This window comes from Eleutherodactylus coqui, chromosome 11 (genome assembly GCF_035609145.1).
Source record: "Eleutherodactylus coqui strain aEleCoq1 chromosome 11, aEleCoq1.hap1, whole genome shotgun sequence".
Taxonomy (NCBI): Eukaryota; Metazoa; Chordata; class Amphibia; order Anura; family Eleutherodactylidae; genus Eleutherodactylus; species Eleutherodactylus coqui.
The window spans coordinates 25,007,285-25,029,570 of record NC_089847.1 but is presented as its reverse complement, the minus strand read 5'-3'; the positions used below and the strand labels follow the sequence as shown (position 1 = coordinate 25,029,570).

The 22,286-nt window shown below is 45.4% G+C and overlaps 1 protein-coding gene across 2 annotated transcripts in view; it reads right to left on the bottom strand.

The window, feature by feature from the left end:
* The window catches only part of SLC22A31 (solute carrier family 22 member 31), a 30,292-nt gene extending 10,536 nt beyond the window's left edge, over nt 1-19,756 (bottom strand). Inside the window, exons 1-3 of one of the 2 annotated variants that reach the window (XM_066582973.1) lie at nt 19,403-19,756; nt 10,654-10,757; nt 6,731-6,885 (exon numbers count right to left, since the gene is read on the bottom strand). In XM_066582973.1, coding sequence (XP_066439070.1) covers nt 6,731-6,885; nt 10,654-10,757; nt 19,403-19,660 — 517 coding nt within the window. In that variant the 5' untranslated portion in view covers nt 19,661-19,756. The remainder of the gene's footprint in view (nt 1-6,730; nt 6,886-10,653; nt 10,758-19,402) is intronic. The other variant, XM_066582974.1, reaches the window with a different exon arrangement.
* Between the last annotated feature and the right edge of the window lie 2,530 nt (nt 19,757-22,286).

Below are 22,286 nucleotides of genomic sequence, written 5' to 3'. Positions count from 1 at the left end.
TCCTGTAAGAACGTTTTTTCAAATATCTCATCTGTGTCTCCTCCCTCTCAGCTTCATCCCATTGCTTCTAGTCTTTACTTGTGTAAATGAGAATAGGGCTGATCCCTCTGCACTGTGACAGCCCTTCAGATATTTGTGGACAGCTATTAAAGTCTCCTCTCAGCCTTTTTTTTTGCAAGCTAAACATTCCCAGATCCTTTAACCGTTCATCATAAGACATGGTTTACAGACCGCTTACTAGTCTGGTAGCTCTTCTCTGAGCTTGCGCCAATTTGTCTGTCTTTTTTAAAGTGGGGTGCCCAGAACTGGACACAGTATTCCAGATGAGGTCTGAAGAATAGAGGGAGATAATTACGTGATCTAGACTCTATGCTTTTTTTCATACATCCAAGAATTGTGTTTGCCTTTTTGGCTGCTGCATCACATTGTTGACTCAAGTTCAGTCTATGATCTTTTCGTTTAGGAAAAAAGGTTGAACAACATTGGGCCTAGGACAGAGCCTTGTGGTACCCTACTTGAGACATTCTTTCACTTGGATATGCAGCCATTTATGACCACTGAGTACAATCACACATCCATTTTTCAATCCACCTGAGGCCTCGTGTCTACGGGCCCACACAGTTTCCCCATGCAGAATCCTGCAGCGGATTCTACCAGGCCCGCAGACATGAGGCCAAAAAAATACATTATACTCACCTGTCCGGACGCTGCGGGGCTCTCCTCCGTCGCAGCTGGATCTTCCTTGGGATGCCAGCGCCTTAGTTTTTTTTTTTAAACTCCTGCTTTCGCGCAGTCTGTGGCACGGACGCAGTGACAGCTGCGGACCCGGACGGTTTCCATTGACTTCAATGAAAGCCGTCTGTGTGGGAAAACCGCAGAAAATAGAGCATGCAGTGTTTTTTCCCCGCGTGCAATTCGCATGCCAGGAAGAAAGAGGACATCCGTAGGTATTTAAATACCTGCGGATAGCCAATGATAGTCTATGGGCATATTGAACTGCGGGTGACCCGCGCGGATTCCGCAATTCAATTATGCCCGTGGACATGAGGCTTAACAGTTGCCTTGTCAATGCCATATTTGGTCACTTTTTCAATAAGTATGGTATGAGATACTTTGTCAAATGCTTTACCAAAGTCAAGATATACTGTATCTTCTGCATTTACCTGATCAACCCAGTTGGCCATTCTGTCATAGAAGGAAATTAGGTTAATCTGGCATGATTGATTGTTACAAACCTATGCCGGCTCCGGTTACTCTATTCTCATTCAAGTACTTGCATACATATTGTTGACTGCAGCAGCCTGTTAAAGGGACAACACAGGCTGACTGCAGGCTGTAAACATTACGTTAGCAGGGAGACTCAGAGCTGCCCATGGTCGATAGGTGGGGAGTAGGAGCTCATTATTATGTTTTGCACATGACATTTTTATGAAGACTCTGTATCTCAGTCAACCAGTTTAGCCTGGAGTTCCACTATTATTTAGGGTACATGGGCACAGGCTTTTTTTCCATTGCCATTTCGGTCCGATTTTTGAACCATTTTTTTTTGGTCAGAAAATCCACCCATTATTCATTCTATTGAACGGCTGTATGCACATAGACTTCTTGAACTCAAATCGTCCAAGTGAAAAATATATAAATCACAGCATGTCCTATTCTTGTCTGATTTTCAGAAGAGAAGAGCACATCAGTGTGCTGTCCCCCATACATCAAACAGCACACTGAAGGGATGTCTGTGCGCTGTTTATCCGAGTTACACCCGAGAATCTAGAGTGCAACTCATTGCCTGTGTGCATGTACGTTAGCACTGCATAGTTATCCTGCAACATCAGCGCAGAGACAAACTATAGTTGCAATGACTCAGTTAATTGCTATTTACATGCACAATTTTAGTCAAAACAGGCTCACTGGCAGATTTTCTGGTGTCCTGGAAAAGTTTAGACTGGTTAAACTATAGCTTCAGTCTGGATAAATAAATAGTGAATGACTTACAAATTACAGTCTAAAGGTACTTTCACATGGGAAGACCGTAGACCAAAAAAAAAAAAAAAAATCACTTGAAAGAGATAGTCATTCAGTGTCAACATGGCCACCAACAGGGTGATGCGTGATAAGCCGCTAGTTGTTTCATTTCAGCTTATTAAAAAAGGTTGCTGGTTGATCAAGAGGAGTCTGGAGTAAAATCACAGTCATCGCATGTGAATGCCTTGCAAATGAATTTGCACAGAGATCCCCCCCCCCCCCCCATGAATTATATCTTGGCAAACAACTCTTGATCAATCGTCGCATGTGTTAAAGCAAACAAATTACTGCTGTTCGTACGCATCAATGACTTTTCTGAGCAACTTTCTGAACAATAGTTACTCCATATAAAAGGTATCTTAAGGCCTCCGACACACACACACACACACACACACACACACACACACACACACACACACACACACACACACACACACACACACACACACACACACACACAGTAGGGTCCCTCCATTTTTTGTTAGTTTGTCTTTAAATAAGTTCATTTGCCTATCTTGTAAGTGTGTTATGATTGGATGTTTGAGTAGAAGAGGAGTTAGTGAGAGAATGTAGTAGTGTGATGTGTGCCGTCTGAGAAGGAGGTGCGCACAGTAGGGATGGGCTGATGCGGCTGCCGGGGCTGGGTGGCAGGCTATGTCTCTGCTACTGGACCGTTTGTCTTCTCCGGGAATGAAAGCGCAGGAGATGCTGCTTTAGAGTTGGTATGAGAATGCAAGAGTTGTATGCACCCCCACTAAACTGCATTTGGAGGGGAAGCGTAGAAGTCTGTTACAGCTAACGCCTAAAGTGAGAGGGATATGAGAGACCGTGTAACCCAAGCAAGTGCCCTTCAGATAGCAGCGGCTGAGGAGGTGTATGCTTTGGGAGAAGAACAGTCCATTATCAATTGTGTTCTGAACAGCTGAGTTTAGGAAACCGTTCCAAAGACTGTAACTTCATGTTAAGAAGCACTAATAAATCTGCCTGTATAGGAAAATCAAAGTTGGAATGCGCATAAAAGAAAACTGTGTCCCCCCGGGTTTTCAAAGCATATTGTTTGTCTGTGAACTCATTTATTCATCGTGAATAAATGACTTATGTAGGGACACTGGCGTCACGATTATAATCCAGGACCGAATTGCAGCCATCAAGCCTGCTACAATCTTATCTCCCTTGCTAGTGGCCGAGCTGGGTTACGCTTCAGCCTTTGAGGAAAGGACACGGTAGAGCCATCGTGAACCAATGCCATCTTTTACCCTGCTGTCTCCTCGGCTGAAGGACTGGCTCTCAGTCACTGCAAATACTTTTTTTTTCTAATTGAAAAGCTCAAATATAGGTATACTGTGCAACTCTTTTAGGGTCTGTTAACATCTGCGTTTAACTTTTCCATTGTTCAGCTCTGTCATAGAAGTTAAACACGGAAAAAACTGAAGTGCCAGATCCTCCCTGCACAGCCACAAGCTAAATAAGTTCTACATGCGAGGACCTAAACAAACAGCTTCCTGAGTGTGACATGGAAGAAAAGGTCGTTTGTCGATTTGGTGTGGAATCAGGAAATACCTGTCTGATCAGGGGCTGCATGGAAAAATTCTTATGACTCTTTTACACGGGACAATATTCATTTGAATGAGCACATGAGCGAGCGACGTCACCGCTAATTGCAGAACATTTAAACAGGCAGATCATCACTTCTCATTTAGCGCTATATAAAAAACACTGAGTGGGGAGTGTTTAACCCCTTCCCTCCACATGACGTAAGGGTACGTCATGGCAGCGGGGTCCTCCCGCAAGTGGAAGTACCCTTACGTCATGTGGATAGTGCGAGATCAGAAGAGATCTCACGCTATCTGGGAGCGGGAGACAGCTGTCACTTATAGCCGGCCTCCAGCTGCAACAGTGGGGGTGCATCGGAGATGCAACTCCCGTTGTTAATCCCTTCTCTGCCACAATCTATGTGGATCACGGCATGGGAAGGGTTCACAGAGGGAGCGTGCTCCCGCTGTGACGTCATCGGGCTCTCGCTGGTTGCCATGGTAACAGGACACCACCTACAGGCGTCCTGTATTACCACTATGATGCCAGTAACAAGCGATAAAGAGGACTTCCAAAAAAATGTTTTTATTGTGTCATTTATGCTGCATAATTAACAATGTAAAAAAAAAAAAAAATCTATGGCAGAAATTATGCATTTTCTCTACCTAGCATAAAAAAAATTAATAAAAAAGTTTTACAATATAGTCTATGTACCCAAAAACTACAGTTCGTCATGCAAAAAACAAGCCCTTATACGGCTGCATCGACGGAAAAATAAAAAAGTTATGGCTTTTGAAAAATGGAGATGAAAATCCGTCAAAAATCATTGCGTCCTTAAGCCCAAAATAGGCCATGTTCTTAAGGGGTTAAATGTAACAAGAAGTGAGCGAGTCGGCGATGATTTTTATGCAGGCTGAGCCTAAGCGACAAACTAAAAGTGCACAATGGCTTCGCGTTTAGACGTAACGATTATCGCTCACTTTCATTCGTTATGTGTAAATGGGCCATTAGAATTGTATTTATGAAATGTTAATCAAGGGATGAAATACTTTATGCAAGTGGGATTCTGTGTGAAGCTGTATTTTAAACAGATCTTATACCTACAGTATATTAAATTTAAAAAAAAAAGAGAAAAAGATCCCAAGTAACATAGTATGTTAGGCTGAATGAAAACAATGTCCATCTACTTCAGCATGTATAACCCCCCCCCCCCCCCCTCATTGTTGGTCCAGAGGAAGGCAAAAAAAACCAATGAGGAAGAAGCAACAAGCAAATTAGCCCATTCGGGGAAAAAATTCCTTTCCCGACTCCATAATGGCAACCTATAGTAATTCCTACCCGACTACAAGACCCGGATCAACAGCCCGTTGGTCACCTAATGTCTATATCCTGTAATATCATAGCGCTCTAGAATGACGTCTAGTCCCGTATTAAACTCCTCTAGGGATTTTGCTATCACCACGTCATGAAGCAGAGAGTTCCACAGTCTCACTGCTCTTACAGTAAAGAACCCCCTTCTATGTTGGTGATGAAACCTGCTTTCTTCTAGACGTAGCGGATGCCCTCTTGTTACCGATGCAGTCCTGGGTATAAACAGATCATGGGAGAGATCCTTGTATCGTCCCCTCATGTATTTATACATAGTGATTTGATCGCCCCTTAACCGTCTTTTTTCAAGGGTAATTAATCCCAGTTTTGATAACCGCGATTGGGTGGTGAATAGAGAGGCTATCATCAAGTCATGTTTCCGTTAAGCCCACTATACTGTAATATTCATCAGTCGTTCTCGCTTCAAGCTCAGCCACTTTACCGATCAGACTTCTTGCATTCGCTGCCATACAATTTATATGGTTGTTCTTTATATTCATTGTGCTACTAGTTGTACTATTGGCAGTTCTGTCAGTTCTAACTGTACTAACCCTACCACCTGTTCGAACCCCATTCCCATTACTTAGCCCCAGGTCGCCATCTACACTGTGTACCCCCATTTTGCTTTTTGCCCTTCCCCTATTTTAAACACTCAACCAGCCTTCTAGCCATCCCCCCCCCCCCCCCCAGCACAGCTGCACCCTCCCCATTAAGATGCAGCCCGTCCCTACGGTACAGCCTGTAGCCAACAGCAAAGTCAGCCAAGTTCTCCAGGAACCCGAACCCCTCCTTCTTACACCAACTCCGGAGCCACTTGTTTACCTCCCTAAGATCCTGCTGCCTTACTAGTGTGGCTTTTGGTGCAGGTAATATTTCCGAGAAAACTACGCTGGAGGTCCGCGCCCTAAGCTTGGATCCTAGGTGCCTGAAATCGTTTTTGAGGGCCCTCCATTGACGTCTAATTTGTTAATTGGTGCCAATGTGCACCATGACCACTGGATTCTCACCAGCCCCTCCCAGTAATGTCAATCCGATTTGCGATGTGTTGGACTCGAGCACCAAGAAGACAACACACCATTTGATGATCCCGGTCTTTATGGCAGATTGTCCCATCTGTCCACCTTATAATTGAGTCCCCCACCACTAGGACCTGTCTGTCTAACCTGCCCTACGCTCCCCGTCCCCTTCTCACTGGAGCAGTCATCCCCCTGGCGTTCAGAGGGCATTTCGTGCTGCAGTGGTGCTGGTTCTGTAATGGCATCCCTCTCATCTGCCTACTTTCCAACTTGTTGGGTTGTGGCAGTTCAGGACTAGCCTGCCTGGTTCTCTTTCCCCCTCTAACCTTTCTATCACCCAGTTAGCTGCCTGCTCATCCTGCTCTTCCAAACTACCATCCGTCCCCCGGCCCCTAACCCTGTGAGTGCCTGCTCAGTGAGCAGCAAACTCTTTTCCATGATGTCATTGGATCTCAGTGTTGTCAGTCGCTCATTTAAATCCAGGTGCCGTCCTAGCATTGTAGCAGACATAAGTGACTTTGTGCTGCCAAAGCATGGGGGTGCAAGTCACCCAATAAATATCTACTAGCTTTATTTCCATCAGTTGTCTGTTCTTATAAGGAGTTAAATGTATATTTTGTGCAGACGCTGCAACCCCCCCCCCCCCCCCTCCTTTCACATTTCAGTCACACAGTTCCAGCAAATACAGAAACCACCCAAAGCAAATAAAAGGAGACAACTTGAGGAAGGGCAGAGACACTGAGCCAAGCTGCATTTAATATCCATTCTAGCAGTACACATATTGCACTCACTTGCTATGTAGAAAGACAGGAAGATTCCAGCCAGAGCCGCACCAAAGACTATTCTGATGACCAGGAAGCTGTTGTACCCTGGTGAGAAGCATAAGGCCGCCCCAAGGGGCAGCGCCACCACCAGGGCACTGATAAAAGCATTACGTCGTCCAAACCTGCAATAAAATAGACAGACATGAAAAGCATAAAAAGGAACATCACAGAGTAAATGATGGATGTTATCATTATAAAAGAATATAATACTAACTTTTATGCAATTTGCTGTTTTAAGAAAGTCTGAGAATCTTACTATTGATACAGATGCCCATTGACAAAGCGTGCCAATCGATGCTCATTTACTACCATTCACACACAGCAGGGGATTGCTGGTATGAGGAAGAGCGATTGCTAATACAATTGTTTGACCCCATATAGCCATCATTGGTTGGCTACACAAGTTTCTGTTTAACCCCTTAAGAACCACCCATATGCTCTTCTGCGATAGCAGTTAAAGTGACTTTATTCTGATGCATATGCTTTTTTACTGTGCTGTGTTAGAAGTCTGGCTCTACTGTGCCAGCTGGAGTGGGAGCCTGGCTATCTCATGACAGCCTAGCTCCAGCTGTATCGGCGGTGACCGGTGTAACTGCCGATATCAGACGTCTAACTCTTTACATGCTGTGGTTAATACGACAGCAGTACATAAAGGGCTGAATAAAGGAGGGGGCTCCCTCTGTCACCCAGCGGATCCCCTGAATGCGATCGCAAAGTCCCAATGGGTTGCTATGGCACCTGGAGGCTTGGAAATAACCTCTGGGTCAGCCATTTATGGTGGCCTATGAGGCGCCACCTCTGGCTGAGCTTCAAAGGCACTATAATACACTATAACACACTACAATTCTGAAGTATGTTAGTGCATTAGAAAAATTATCAAGAAGTGGTGAATTTCAAGCCCCCTAGTGGGATAAAAGTAAAAAAAATAAAATAAAAGTAATGACTCATGTAAAATGTTATTTAACCTGCAAGGTGGAAGCCATGGAAAAAAAACTGCAAAAATAGCTAATCTTGCCTCACAAAAAAATGAAATAGAAAGCAATCAAAAAGTCATATGGACCAACAAATAGTGCAATTAAAAAGTACAACCTGCCCTGCAAAAATAAAATCCTTCACACAGCTATGTTGATGAAAAAAAATTAACTTTATGGCCCTTGGAATGCTACCATGAAAAAAAAACTGAAAAATTAGCTGGTCATTAAAGGGGTTGTCCCGCGAAAGCAAGTGGGTCTATACACTTCTGTATGGCCATATTAATGCACTTTGTAATGTACATTGTGCATTAATTATGAGCCATACAGAAGTTATAAGAAATTTTTCACTTACCTGCTCCGTTGCTAGCGTCCTCGTTTCCATGGAGCCGTCTAATTTTCAGCGTCTAATCGCCAGATTAGATGCGCTTGCGCAGTCCGGGTCGTCGTCTTTTATGAATGGGGTCGCTCGTGCCGGAGAGCGGCTCCGTGTAGCTCCGCCCCGTCACGTGCCGATTCCAGCCAATCAGGAGGCTGGAATCGGCAATGGACCGCACAGAAGCCCTGCGAGAGAGAAGATCCCGGCGGCCATCTTCAGCAGGTAAGTAAGAAGTCACCGGAGCGCGGGGATTCAGGTAAGCACTCTCCGGTTTTCTTTTTTAACCCCTGCATCGGGGTTGTCTCGCGCCGAACGGAGGGGGGGGGGGGGGGGGGGGGGGTTGAAATAAAAAAAAAAACGTTTCGGCGCGGGACAACCCCTTTAAAGTACCAACAGGCTTCAGTATTGAGGGGTTAAATGCCTTTCACCACACAATCATCAGGCTAGAACATTCTCCTGTACTAAAAATCATTCATCCATATACCACCAATCTCCTGCTGTGTGTGAATCGCAAAAAACGAGCGGCCGATAGTTTGTTATAAGTCAATTCTCAGCCTGTGCAAAAGTGTTTTTGTATGAGAAGATGTGCAGCTGACCAGCTTGTTCATCGGCTGTATGTGGGAATATTTATAGGGCCCAATTGGGCAAACAAATGTTCTAACTCGATAAACAAGACATGTACAGTCCTTTATCCTCCAGGTGTGAAATAGAGGGCATACTCTTCAGTTACTTAAGGCCGCTCTCACACCTGACACTTTCTATTATGGCATTCCGAACACCATGCTAATCGCGGTACAACGCTCCCATTGATTTTCATGGGGACTCGCACACCTGCGCTCCAATGCAGCGTTTTTAACACTGCTATTTTTGAACTCTGTTCTATTATTTTTGCGTTTAACACACTTCATCACAATAATGGGGTGCATTAAAAACCGCTGTCAAACACTATGACGTGTTCAAAAACACCACCTGAAATCGCAGTAAAATGCTGCGATTTCAAACGCGGCGCTTTGTAAACGTATGTGTGAGAGTGGCCTAAAGGTGCTTTTATACAGAACGATTACCATTCAAAAAAAAATAAAAATCGTTCAAACAAGCTAAAGTGCACGATAACCGTTTTGTCTAAACGCGAGCCGACGACTGGACTATAAACGATAATCACTTTTCGTTAGTCGTTTATTTTATGCAGGCATGAAATCATTGTTGGCTTGTTCCCTTATCATTTGGTTTAAACAGCAATCGTTAGTCTTACACATACAACGAAAGTGAAAGACTAACTGATTCTTGATTTGAACAAAACAACAATGTGCCTGCCTGTCTAAATAGGCTGCACGAGAGCGAACGAGCTAGCGGTGACACCAGTCACTCAAACTGGAATCGGCTCGTCTAAAAGGATCCTTATTGTGGTTTGTACTTACAGATTCTGTGAGCTTTTTTTTAGCACTATAAGCTAAACTTATGGGCTAAAAGTAGGTGAGGGGTCGCATCCGGAGATATAGGTGTTATACTTACCTCCCCTCGTCATCCCTCTGTTGTGAGCGCTGGAAGTTGCAACTTGATGCATTGAATGCTGCACTGCTAAGTAGTTCACATATTATATTAAAAAGAAAAAAAGATTAAAAAATAGCCATGTGTGTCACGGGGAAAAAAAATGCAGCAAAAACGGTTTTGGTAGCCGAGGGAAAAAGAAAAGAAATAGTCCAGTAAAACCACCACATGGGTGATGCTTAAGGGGTTTAGCAATCAGTAAACGTGTATTTGGGTGTGCGTGACTTCATGTATGTATAAAGTATGGTCGCAAAGGTTATTCCCATGCTGCGTGGGTAAGTCTGGATCTACATGGGCATTTCTGTATTATCATGAGCTGTTGCCATAGTTATGGACAATCTTCCCCATCAGTCTGAATGGTGGTGGTTGCATCACTATTATCTAAGCTGATGGATACAATAATGCACTTTTTATGGGCTACCATTGCATGTGCTTGCTTTATCCTGTCGAATGACAACCCCCCCCTACAATGCAGCAATGAGGACACAGAATGTAATGCTCTCTACTGAGACGACAAGGACCCCTTGTATCCAACTATTCTAGTATGTCCCTCATTTGCCAAATCCTCCCGTGTATTGTAAACTATCAGCAGTTATGAGCAATGGGAATCAGCACATTTCCCCTAAGATGACAGTGGGCCAGTTGTGCGTCTGTATGCCTGGTTTCACACAAGCGCATTATCGATGCATTTATTCGTCCATAATATGGACAAGTCTCCCAGCCCGACCATGGATCTAGTGATCTAAACTCAGAACATTCTAGGTATCCATGAGGCTGCGAGATTGGGACACTGACCTGCGGCTCGGCAAGACACTCGTCCGTATTACGATCACATAAATGCGTCCGTAATACACTTGTATGAGAGCGGGTTATATATAATATATTCACCCTTGCTACTTTTTTTTTTTCTATTCTATATAAATTGCAAATAGAGTAAGACTCAACTAAGTGACTAAACTTGATATCAAGGGACAAGAGGATTCATTTCTTACCTGTCACATATACATCCAAAAATGATGTAACCGCACAACCAGCCGGTCAGATAACAGATCTGCTCCAGCGGCACCTTCCATCCGTTCTCACAGACAAGGTCCCACTGAAAAAGGATATGACATGCTGTGAATAGCTGCAATTATCAGATCACAATGGTTTAGATTTGGGTTTGTACTAAAATCTAACTAAAGGCTCTGTGGGTTAGGGTGGCTTTACGAATAATAGTAAACAGGTGATAACTGATAATTCGCTCACTAGTCGTTTCATTTCAGTACTCCTAAAAAAACAGTGCTTGGTGGATAAAAAGTCGTCTGGTGTAAAGTCACAGCCGTGAATTTGCATGGAGATCTCCTTTATGAACAATATGTCCTCAAACAACTAATGAGCAATCATTGTGCTGCGTAAAAACAAGTGAATTGTTGTTCGAACGCTTCAACTTTTCGGAGCAACTAGCTGAACTAAAGTTGCTCAATGTAAAGATACTTGTAGAAAAGGCAGGACTGTCAACCATGACCCCAGTAGAGAAGACTACAGAAATATATACACAGCAATACCTGAACAACACAGTTACTCACATATATAAAATCTATGACAGAATGGAGCAGTCACAACACGTTTTACTCCATCTCCAGGACACAGTGATAAAGGGATAGAAATTGTTCTTTCGACGTTACAAAGAAAACGTATTTAACTTTCTCCAAAAAAAAAGCCTCTTTGTATCAATGTGAAGCAAATGCAAGAAGTAAATAGTAGCAAGCACAACAGAAATACAGGGTGTAGTCGAACAGACGGATCCAGCGCTGTATCTCAATACTGCTGTTCTATATGGAAATTACAACAGCGTACTTGAAAAGAAAGGCATAGCTGTACTACACGATGGTATGGCATACGGGTCCCGGAACATGGATTTCAATTTTTTGTTGTGGCCCCTGTATGAGAGGGTAAAACCCAACTGTAAAGTGGAAGAATCGCATGTGAGAAGAAGAAATCCGCTCCCCGCGTCTCTCTTCCCCGTGGGACCACTGCTATGACTGAAGTAAGGAAAGCGTACTCCGCGTTGCCTCCTTCTGCTACGATACATGCATGGAGCCATTCAACAGTGCCGTCCAGGGCTGATGCTATCATTGCGGGACAGTGTAACTGAATGCTGGAGCACCGATTCAGTGCAGATCCAATGAAAACTACTAGTAAGAGCACGAGCCAATCACAAGACAACGCAAGTCTTAGATTCAACGTGTTGGTTGGAATTTGGCGTGATTGCCTCACTGGACCTGTATTCATTCCAGGGACTCAACATGGATCGGTAGAAGAATCGCCTGTAGACGACGGCGGATGACTTCCTGGAGGATCTGCCCCGATCGCAGCAGAAGGAGGACACTCCGAGTACGCTTTCCGTACTTCAGTCATAGCAGCGGTCCTACGGGACTTAGAGAGATGCGGAAAGTGGATTTCTGCTTCTCACATGTTACTCTTTAACTTTGCAATTGGGTTTTACTCTCTCTTACAAGGACCACAACACAATATTGAAACCCATATTCTGGGGCCCGCAGGGTCTGGGTGCCATCGTGTAGGCATCCATGCCTTCCCATTCAAGTACGCCTTTGTTACATCAATATAGGACACCAGTATTGAGATATAAAGCTGGGTCCATCTTTATGGCTACACCTTGTATACACATACACTGAATTTCCATTCTTGCCTGGAATGTTCCTTTAAGTGTGGGTGGAGGGTTAGATGCAGTGCCAAGGATTGTGTGCCAACATGCTCCAGCTGCTACAGCAGAGATATCACACTCTCCCTCTCACAACTCTGAGACCAGCGGTGCTATCTGATCACTCAAATATATCCATCAGCTCTGTCACCTTCTCTCTGCCCTTAAAAATCCCCAATTCCACCAGCAGTGCCCACATCGCACAGAGTGCTACAGCTATACCAGATGTGCCCATATAGTAATGATAAATTATTATATCCAGCAATACTACCATGATGCATATATAGTTGTCATTGTGGTTGGTCAGTAGAGCGGGTGACTATGCCCAGTAGACCGACATGAATAATTTTGGGTCTCTTAATGATGTCAGTAGCTTGACCCTCCAGCGGGCACATGCCTCATATTACACCCATTTCTGAGAAGCTTAATTGTGAGAATCCTGTTATTCACCGGTGTTTCGTCAGCCATCATGGCCCCCTGCTGTGCCCCCTTCCATTCAGGTTCTGACAGGAATTTTGCTTTTCTTAGACAACGCCTTGCTGAGATCTGACGTCCATCTCAGTGCTTCCTGGCATTCAGCAGCATTCCTGAAACGTTCCATATTTAGTAGGCGTAGAATCTGCTTTTTAAGACAATTTCCATGAACAGCAATTTGCTGAGCCGGTGTTGTGTGTCAGTCAGGAAAGCTATCTTTTCTACTTAGGGAGAGCACCTAGAAGGTGAGTGAGGAGACTTATAAGGCCATTCATACTCCTCTGGGTAATATGCAAATAAGGGAGATGGAATAATACCTCTGCAGCGCCACCTATTGGAAGGCAGCATTCCTGCAAGTCAATGTTAGACTCTTTATACAAACCTTGTAACGATGACTGGGAATTAAAAGGCAAGCTAGAATCCAAGACAGAACTACGTCACACATGATGAAGTGCCCAAGATATTACAGGCGTTATTGTCCCATTAGGACAAAGCCTTTCCACATTTCTTATCAGGGTAAATGGGCATCATAGTGGGGTTTCTTGCTATAGTAGTCCATACACGCCCTTGAGGTCTCATCACAACCAAGTATGGTATGGATACCATGTAATACATTCATGTAGTAACTAGTGATGCTTGTAGTGATCAGTGATAGAATTGGGCTGATTTTTGCTAAATCAGATAGGATCATCAAAGTTTTAGCAAAAAACACCAAAATATTGTCTCTCGATTTGAGCAGAAATGACGGGTGCGTTGGCCGATTACTGCTGCCTTGCAGTGCGGGATTTCTAGGTTTGAATCTGACCTTGATGGGGATCTGAACCTGGGACCCCATTGCAAGAAAGTAGTGCTAACCACTGGGTCGATCACCACCTCCATCATTGTTCAAGGAAGGCAAATTAGTGAACCTGAGTTTGCTACTATTGATTTTAAAGAAATTGAAGTCAGGAGTACCGATTCCCAATTATTTTTTTTTAATTGGGTTTGGCTACACCCGATCCGAATTATTTCAATCATCGCTCAACACTAGCTATAACGCATAGCTTACAGCCTGTTCACATCATGTTTTATATTTGCCATTACAGCCTATGAGTGACATCCATTTGAAGGGATGTGCCAAATCATAAAGTTGTCCAAAATTCACAGGATAAAGAATAACTTTATAACCGGTGGAGGTCCAACAGCTGGGACCCCTACCAATCTTGAGAACAGGGATCCCAAAAGCCACCACATGAATGAAGCAGCCGAGGCTCCATTTATTTCAATTCCAATGTCGATGATTGCCAAGTGATCGTACTGAGCAATTCCTAGCACTCCCATTGCAATGAATAAAGCAGCAGACCACCACTCATGTGGGGACCTTCAGGACCCCTGTTCTTGAGATCAGTGAGGATCCCAGTGATCAGATCACACCAATCATAAAATGATTCCCTATCCTGTGCATAGACAACTTTATAACTTGGCACACCCCTTTAATGCATCCGACAGTGGCACCTGTCACCAGAGGCCATTTTCCTTTTGTTCTATAGGTACGTCATGGAAAGCTATTGAGAGGCTCATGACATATGCATTAGCATTGCATTCACACAGGCGAGTGTGATGTAGTTCCAAGAATATCAGACCCACACCGCACTCTAACTGCAATTTCTCTGTGATTACAATGCGTTTTTGCATTTAAAAAAAACGCATCGCATCCCATCTATGTCCATGCGGTTTTCATGTGAGTGAAAAAAATTGCACACGCTTTGAAAAAAAATGGTTATATATATATATATATATATAAAAATCACACGGCACTCGCATGCAAATCGCATCTGCAAGTGCAATGCGATTGTTTTTGTTCCCATAGCAATTAATGGGTGATTGTTAAAGTTTCATTCACACAGGTGTATTGTCACCGCAAATTAAGCACGCGTATTACCCATATGTAATATGCAGTGAACAGAGGCAATGAAAGTCTATGTGGGCACTGTATCGATACAGGAGAAATAAATCGCAGCATGCTCTATTTCTCTGCGTATCATACGCAGCCCTTGAAAGGACTATGTATGAAATGCTGCCCCTATACCGCAGGCATTGTGAAGGGGCAGTGTTTCAATCTGCGTCCATGCTCAAAAAAATAATATCACACTTGTCAATACGCTCATGCATTCACAGTGCCAATTGCAGCCCGTACGCTGCTCGCAGCGTTGTACACATATGCCGTGTGAATGAGCCTTAAAGGGGTTGTCCCGTGAAAGAAAGTGGGGTTCAGCACTTCTGTATGGCCATATTAATGCACTTTGTAATGTACATCGTGCATTAATTATGAGCCATACAGAAGTTATTCACTTACCTGTTCCGTTGCTAGCGTCCCTGTCGCCATGGTGCCGTCTAATTTCAGCGTCTAATCGCCCGATTAGACGCGCTTGCGCAGTCCGGTCTTCTCCCTGGTGAATGGGGCCGCTCGTGCCGGAGAGCTGGTCCTCATAGCTCCGCCCCGTCACGTGTGCCGATTCCAACCAATCAGGAGGCTGGAATCGGCAATTGACCGCACAGAGCCCACGGTGCACCATGGGAGAAGACCCGTGGTGCATCGTGGGTGAAGATCCCGGCGGCCATCTTGGTAAGGTAAGTAAGAAGTCGCTGCAGTGCGGGGATTCGGGTAAGTACTAAACCTTTTTTTTTTAAGCCATCCCTTGGGTTTGTCTCGCGCCGAACGGGGGGGCCTATTGAATAAAAAAAAAAAAAACGTTTCGGCGCGGGACAACCCCTTTAAGTGAGAATTGCCCAAAAATGGGACATGCAGTAACTTCTCTATATTGGACCATCGCTCCAAGAGAAAAATCGCTCATGCGAGTCACCAGGTAAAAAATAAATAGGTTATTTCATGTGCATTCGCCCATGTGAATGCACCCTTAGGCTGGAGTGTATGCGCAAAAATGCACATCTTAGTGCAATGTATTTTCACCGTGAATTTTACACTTTCACATATGGTTTGCACATTTTATTGTCCTTTTTTCGCCCTATACAGTCCCATTTCATTTGAGAAAATTATAGAGTTACATCTGCAGCCAGACTGACCCATTATAGTCTCTGGGTTCCATCCGGCGCTGTTTGGGTCCAGCATGTGCCGAATCTGGCACTTCTAGTTTTACCATTGTTCGGTTTTTAGAATGAAGCCAAAGAATAGAATTTAGCAGCGCAAGCGTGAACGATTCCTTGGAGATATGAGCTGATCTCCGGCGTCTCTACCGATGTAGCAAAGTTTAACTGGACTCTGAAAACGTTATGAGGACTTCTGTGGCATTCAATGGAAGTCATCCGTGCGGACACCGCACTAAAATAGAGTATGCTGCAATATTTCCTCTGTGAGAGGATAATCGCAATTGATTTTGGGCTCGTGTGCAGGAAAAAGCGCATTTCCATAGCCATGTTATGGCCGGTATTTGATGTGGAACCCAGAAGCGGATGCCCGCTCTGGATTCCGCAGTGCAAATTTCCCCATGGACAATGGGTCTTAACCCTTTCCAATCCACTATCTGACGTCTTCCTACATTCTGATTGAAGCTTGTACAGCTCCAATGTCAGAAGACGTCCGAGAGGATATTCTTACCGTCTACCAGCCACTCCACTGTCGGAGCCTCTCTGGCGCACACACACTGGCTTTTTGCCAGCAGATGTATGACATCAAAAAGAGAAAGCCTTTTAGGAAGCCCTGAATCCAAAACTGGATTGGAAAGGATAAGGTGCATTTACACACACAGATGATCGCTGAAAATTGACAGTTCTGACCGATCATTTTACATGAGTACTAATGGGCTTAATCAGCCCTTTAGTACTTCATTGCATGTATTTAGAGAACAGCGGGTTGTCTGTTCTCTAAATACATTGCTATTGTTCTCCAGTGGGACAGTGGCTGTTAAAGAATGTTATCAGCTGTTATCAGCGCTGCCTGCAGAGAACTCAGCGTGTGGTCCCTCTTATATCATTGTCCTGAACTCAGTGATGGACACATTTACACGAAACAATTATCGCTCAAAAGATGGCTTTTGAGCGAATTTTGAGCGACAACCGTTGTGTGTAAAAGGGCCTTTACCCTTTCAGTTGCTTTAGGCCTCCTGAACACAGGCGAATTTGCATTACGGAGTCCGTGGCTGGCTACTCAGCAAATACAGCCCATAGTATTCAATGGCAAAACTCCATTTCATCTCCATGAGCGGAAATCGATTGCAATTTTCCGCTTGCGGAGAATAAATTGCAGCATGCTGTGACTTTGTGCGGGTTACGCACGGCCAGCTTTCACTGAAGTCAAACAAAGCTGTCCGTCCCACGGGACTTCCGCAATACTTCCACAGTGCTCATTGCGGGATACACATCACCCGCCAGCGCCGGTGGCTGCTGCACATGCATGACGGAGTGCCGGACGGACAGGTAGGCTGGGGTAACTGGCTGGACACCAGGTTGAACTCCCTTGTGGGAATCCTGCATGCAGGGTCCAGCCCACCGTGAGCAGGAGGCCTAACAATGGCTTTTGTGTTAAAATAAGATAACATGTTGCAGAAAGTTATCACAGCCAAGCTAAGGTTTGCTACATCTGTACATTTAGAGATCTGCAGGCTTCCGTGCATGAAGTAGGATGCACACTAGGATTAGAAGTCAGATTTACCTGCAGGCGGTATGACATGTACGTGAGAGACGCTGTACCAGGCGAGGTGCCACACAACTGGTGGCAGGTATGTACACACTTCATTGCCTCGAGGAACTCTGATCCCAGCAAAGACGAAAACAGAAAGACTGAACGTGAAAGGAAGAAAACTGTAGCAAACCAAGCAACTTCTAACAGCGGCCTCCTGGGATGGGACCCACGTTATTAGACCGGTGACACATTACTATACTTCGGTCTTCGTTTTCCGTCCATGATATGGAAGCATGTGTTAGCCTGACCGCGAGCAAACGCTGCACATCTTCGGAAATATCTAATGTTCAAAGTTCGGGTTAGGATACCCGCAGTCAGGCCGAGAGGCACTTCCATATTACGGACGCAAAACAGAGGCCAAAATACAGTAATGTGTCACCGCACTCTAAGGCTGGGTTCTCACAGGGCGTATTGCCGGCGGAAATATCGCGGTTTGGCCGCAGCTAAAAAACGCGAGATTTCCACCGGGAAAACGCTGCTTCAAAACCCACGGCACTAGTGCGGGATTTGGAGCCGCTCAGCCACAAGCTTTTCCGTTGCGGCGGCGCTTCCATTGAGGAGAGCGCAGCCGCAACGGAAAAGAAAAAAAAATGGACATGCGACTCGCATGTACAGCGGTGTTTTCACAAAACGCATCACCGACCGTGGGGACCACCATGCGACTACAAAGTAGTCACAGGCATCCCCTCCAGCTACTACACCTTCCCCCATAAGTGACAGACGGCGGCAGTCAGCATGTCCGCCACTACTTTCCGTTGTCCTCAAGGATGCGATCTCATCTGATAAAGGGTCGTCCTTACAAGCTCATTCACAGCACACCGCCATAATAATGCAGTACGGAACATAACCCATCTATCAACAGCAACTTGCTGATGGTTTCCAGACAGTGATACACACTGCACAGATTAAAGAGGTTGTCTGTGACTCTTACTATTGATGAGCTGTCCTCTGGATACGTCATCAATAGTTGATCTATTGCTTGGGATCCCCGACAATCAGCTGCTTCCAGTGCAGGAAGCAGGCAGTGCTGTCCGTATTGCAGTGGCCTGGTTTAGTACTGCAAGTACAGCTACCGAACCATTCAATTTAATAGAAGTTGTGACTGCAGTACCAATCCTGACCACTGCAGTACAGACAGCGCTATCCGCTTCATGCATTGTCCACACTGACAGCAGGCTCTGCGAACAGCTAATCAGTGTGTTCCCAGGTGGCAAACCCACCCCCAGCGATCAGCTACTGAAGACCCCTTTAAGGGCTCCTCCACACCCGCGCCGCTGGTTCCATCACAGATTTCTGCTAAAATCCAAGACGAAACAAGTCTGCGCGCCGCGCCGGTCCATCCGAGAAAAAAACGGAGGCCATAATGGGAGCCGGACAGACCCCATTAAAGTTAACGGGGGCCTGTGGGCACATCTGATGCCCGTACGGCGAGGGGGCGCTATAAACAGTCACTGTAACCCAATTTTTTTTATCAGAAGGCGGAATTTTTTTTTTCCAAGCCGAAAAACCGGACACAAAATTGTAAAACAATTCACGGCAAAAACCTGCGGGTGTTTGAAGTTTGTCGCGCCGCCGATTAGCGTCGTGTTGTTAACCGTCACAGTTTTTGCGCAGAGCCCGCTTCAATGAGTTACGTTCCGTTTTTTCCTGTGATGTGGGTCGGAAAACGCAGAATAACGCTCCGAAATCCATGCAAAAATTCCACCGTGTGAAGACGACCTAAACACAAAAAAACCCACAAAATCGCCCTATCGCTGCGCCATTTTTTAAAAAGGGGTGGCAGCTAAATTCAGAATACCGTACTTGTATGCAGATCAGTGATAACAGTGTCTGAAGGGTTAATGTCCCCTGGGCACTGCCCGCTCCTGCCAGCTGTGCCCCTCACCTGGGTGATGATGGTGTTCTGCAGCCAGCTCTGTGTCCCCCAGCCCCCGGAGCAGCCGCTGTGGTTGCTGCTGCTGCTGTTGTGTCCCTCGCAGGGGCCCCCCGTCTCCCCCGGGCACTCCGGGGCGCTGGTGTACAGGACGTCGGAGAAGAAGCCCAGAGCCACGAGCACGTTGGGCAGCCAGGAGGCGGCGGCCACCAGCCGGGTGTAGCGCCCGAAGCCGCCCGCCAAGGGCCACACTTTCTCGTCAAAGTCCATATGAGTCCGAGAAGACTGGAGAACAGCGGAGCTGGAGCGGACTGCTGTGCTGGAAGTCTGCGGAGAACCAGGTGGGCAGAGCGCCCTCCCACGGCAGGCGACGGCAGCGGCTCACTGACGGGACGGCAACACCTTCTCCTCAGATGATTTACCTCACAGGCCGGCAGCTCCAATGAGAGCTCGGCTCTTAGCTTCAATCTCGGCGAGAAACATAAAAGCTGCAATCTGATTGGCTGCTGCGGGAAACGGCGCCAAAGTCCGTCTACACTTGTGTGTCCCGCAGTTACCTCACACCACGGGGGCCGCCCTAGTGTACTATGCACCCTCCTAGCCACCATGGCACCAGCTAGGGATGCCAGTGTAATCATAAAAAATACTGACCGAGAGTATACTAATAATGATTAATACCAGGTGTGATTTTACCTCAGGGCAGGCGCACACCTGCGTAATTTCATCGCGTAATAAGCGGTGAATGGAGTCAATGAAGTACATCGCTAGCGGTTTTTGGATTGCGTATAATATGCGCAGTATGTTCTGTTTTACGTGTGACAGAGCTCTATCATTCTCTATGGGCGCCCAATAAACACTATATATATATATATACACACGCAATTTCCACTATGTGCTGCATTTATACGCAACGTCACTAAGCGACAAAGCGGGAAATGAAAAAAAACCAAAAAAAAACCTGCGCATAACAGTGTGTGTGAGATACAGTGTAAAATGGCTGCCCAGCGCAGCGCTATGCCTGCACATCACCACCTTGCGCAGCGGTAAAGCGCTGTATTATACGGGCAGCATTTTACGCATACTGTTATGTGAGACGGCCCCTATTTTACCGGGTAAACTATGAACAAAACTGACAACCGTTTTTATGTTACGCCGTTATACTCTAACACCGCTTTCACATGGCCGAGAAACTCACGTGCGATTGGTGCGTTGTGAGACGCACAATTCTCGCGCGAATATGAACGCTATTCTTTTGACTGAAGCGACGTCCTCTCTCTTCGTGTTCCTCTTAATGCATCACCCATATGGGAGCTGTACTGCGTCACATGGCTCGCGCACGCCGTCCGATGTGCATGCGATGCGAGGTTACCCATTGAAATAAATGGGGGACACTTCCAATCCTTTATGGCGCGTGAGAGGATCCGAATTTCGCAGATGTGATGTGAGGTGTTTTTGCCTGAAAATCACCTGGCATCTACGGGTAAATTGCATGTCCACAAGTGCGATATGCGGGTTTCTCAGCACGATATCGCGTTCGCCTGTTGTTGCTTTCACACCTGCGATAAAATTGCGCGTGTGAGAGTAAGTAAAAACGCATCAAGAAAAAGCATTGCGAACGCTCAAAAATCGCCAGAACAAAACTGCGATCGCCAGTATGAAGGATCCCTTAGGCGTCTTGTATTAAGGCCGCCTGCACACGGGTGAATTTGTATGGCGGAATCCACGTTGGGCGTTCGTCTCCGAGTTCCGCAGCAGATACTGTCCATAGCATGCTATGGCAAAGTGATTCTTCCTGCACACGAGCGGAAACCAATTGCGGTTTCAGCTTGCGGAGGAAAATTTGCAGCATGCTCCATTTTTGCGCGGACGGCTTTTTTATTGAAGTCAATGGAAGCCGTCCGATCCACAGAACTTGCGCAATTGATGTTGGTGATGCAGGCGGCCTAAGATGTCGATGCCCTCTGTATAGCGTCGCCAGAGTGTACACTCATTGTAAAAACAATCCCTCCCCTAGTGAGAGTTGTTGAGTGGAATGCAACTCTCTATGTCTGAGGTTGATCTCTGGAGTACCGCTAGGGGTCACAAATATGACCCGACCCCATTGCGAACGTGGACCCACGCGCCACCGCCGTATGCTGCTCGGCCCGTCTCTGGGTGACGCTCAGGGAGGGGAGGGACCGTTACTCTGGTACCCGGCAGCCAATTCCACGCTGCAGACTTCCCCGGCGCAATCCTCCCTACACTGAGAGACTGCAGTTGTGATTCTTCCGGCCGGTGGTGTCTTATAGCGGAGGAGGAAAGCGAACCATGTGGTGAAACCAGGTATGCACTGTATATACTTATGTATAGCTGGTATGTTATATTGTATAACCTGCTGTACATATATAATTATATACAGGAGATACCCAGGTTATACCAGCATGGCCCATATAACTATATATAGGAGATGTCTAGCTTATACCAGTAGTACATATATAATTATATACAGGAGATACCCAGGTTATACCAACATGGCCCATATCACTATATATAGGAGATGTATATATCCCTGTATATAGTGATATGGAGCATTCTGGTATAACCTGGGTATCTCCTGTATATAATTATATATGTACAGCTGGTATAAGTTATACATCCCATATATAGTGATAAACCTGGGTATATCCTGTATATAATTATATACATACTACTGGTATACGTTATACATCCTGTATTTAGTGATATGGACCATGCTGGTATAACCTGGGTATCTCCCATATATATATATTTTTATATATCTATATCTATACAGCTGATATGTTGGCGCTATATAAATAAAGTTTTTTATTATTATTATTATAAGTTATACATCCTGTATTTACTGATAAGGAACACGATGGTATAACCTGGGTATCTC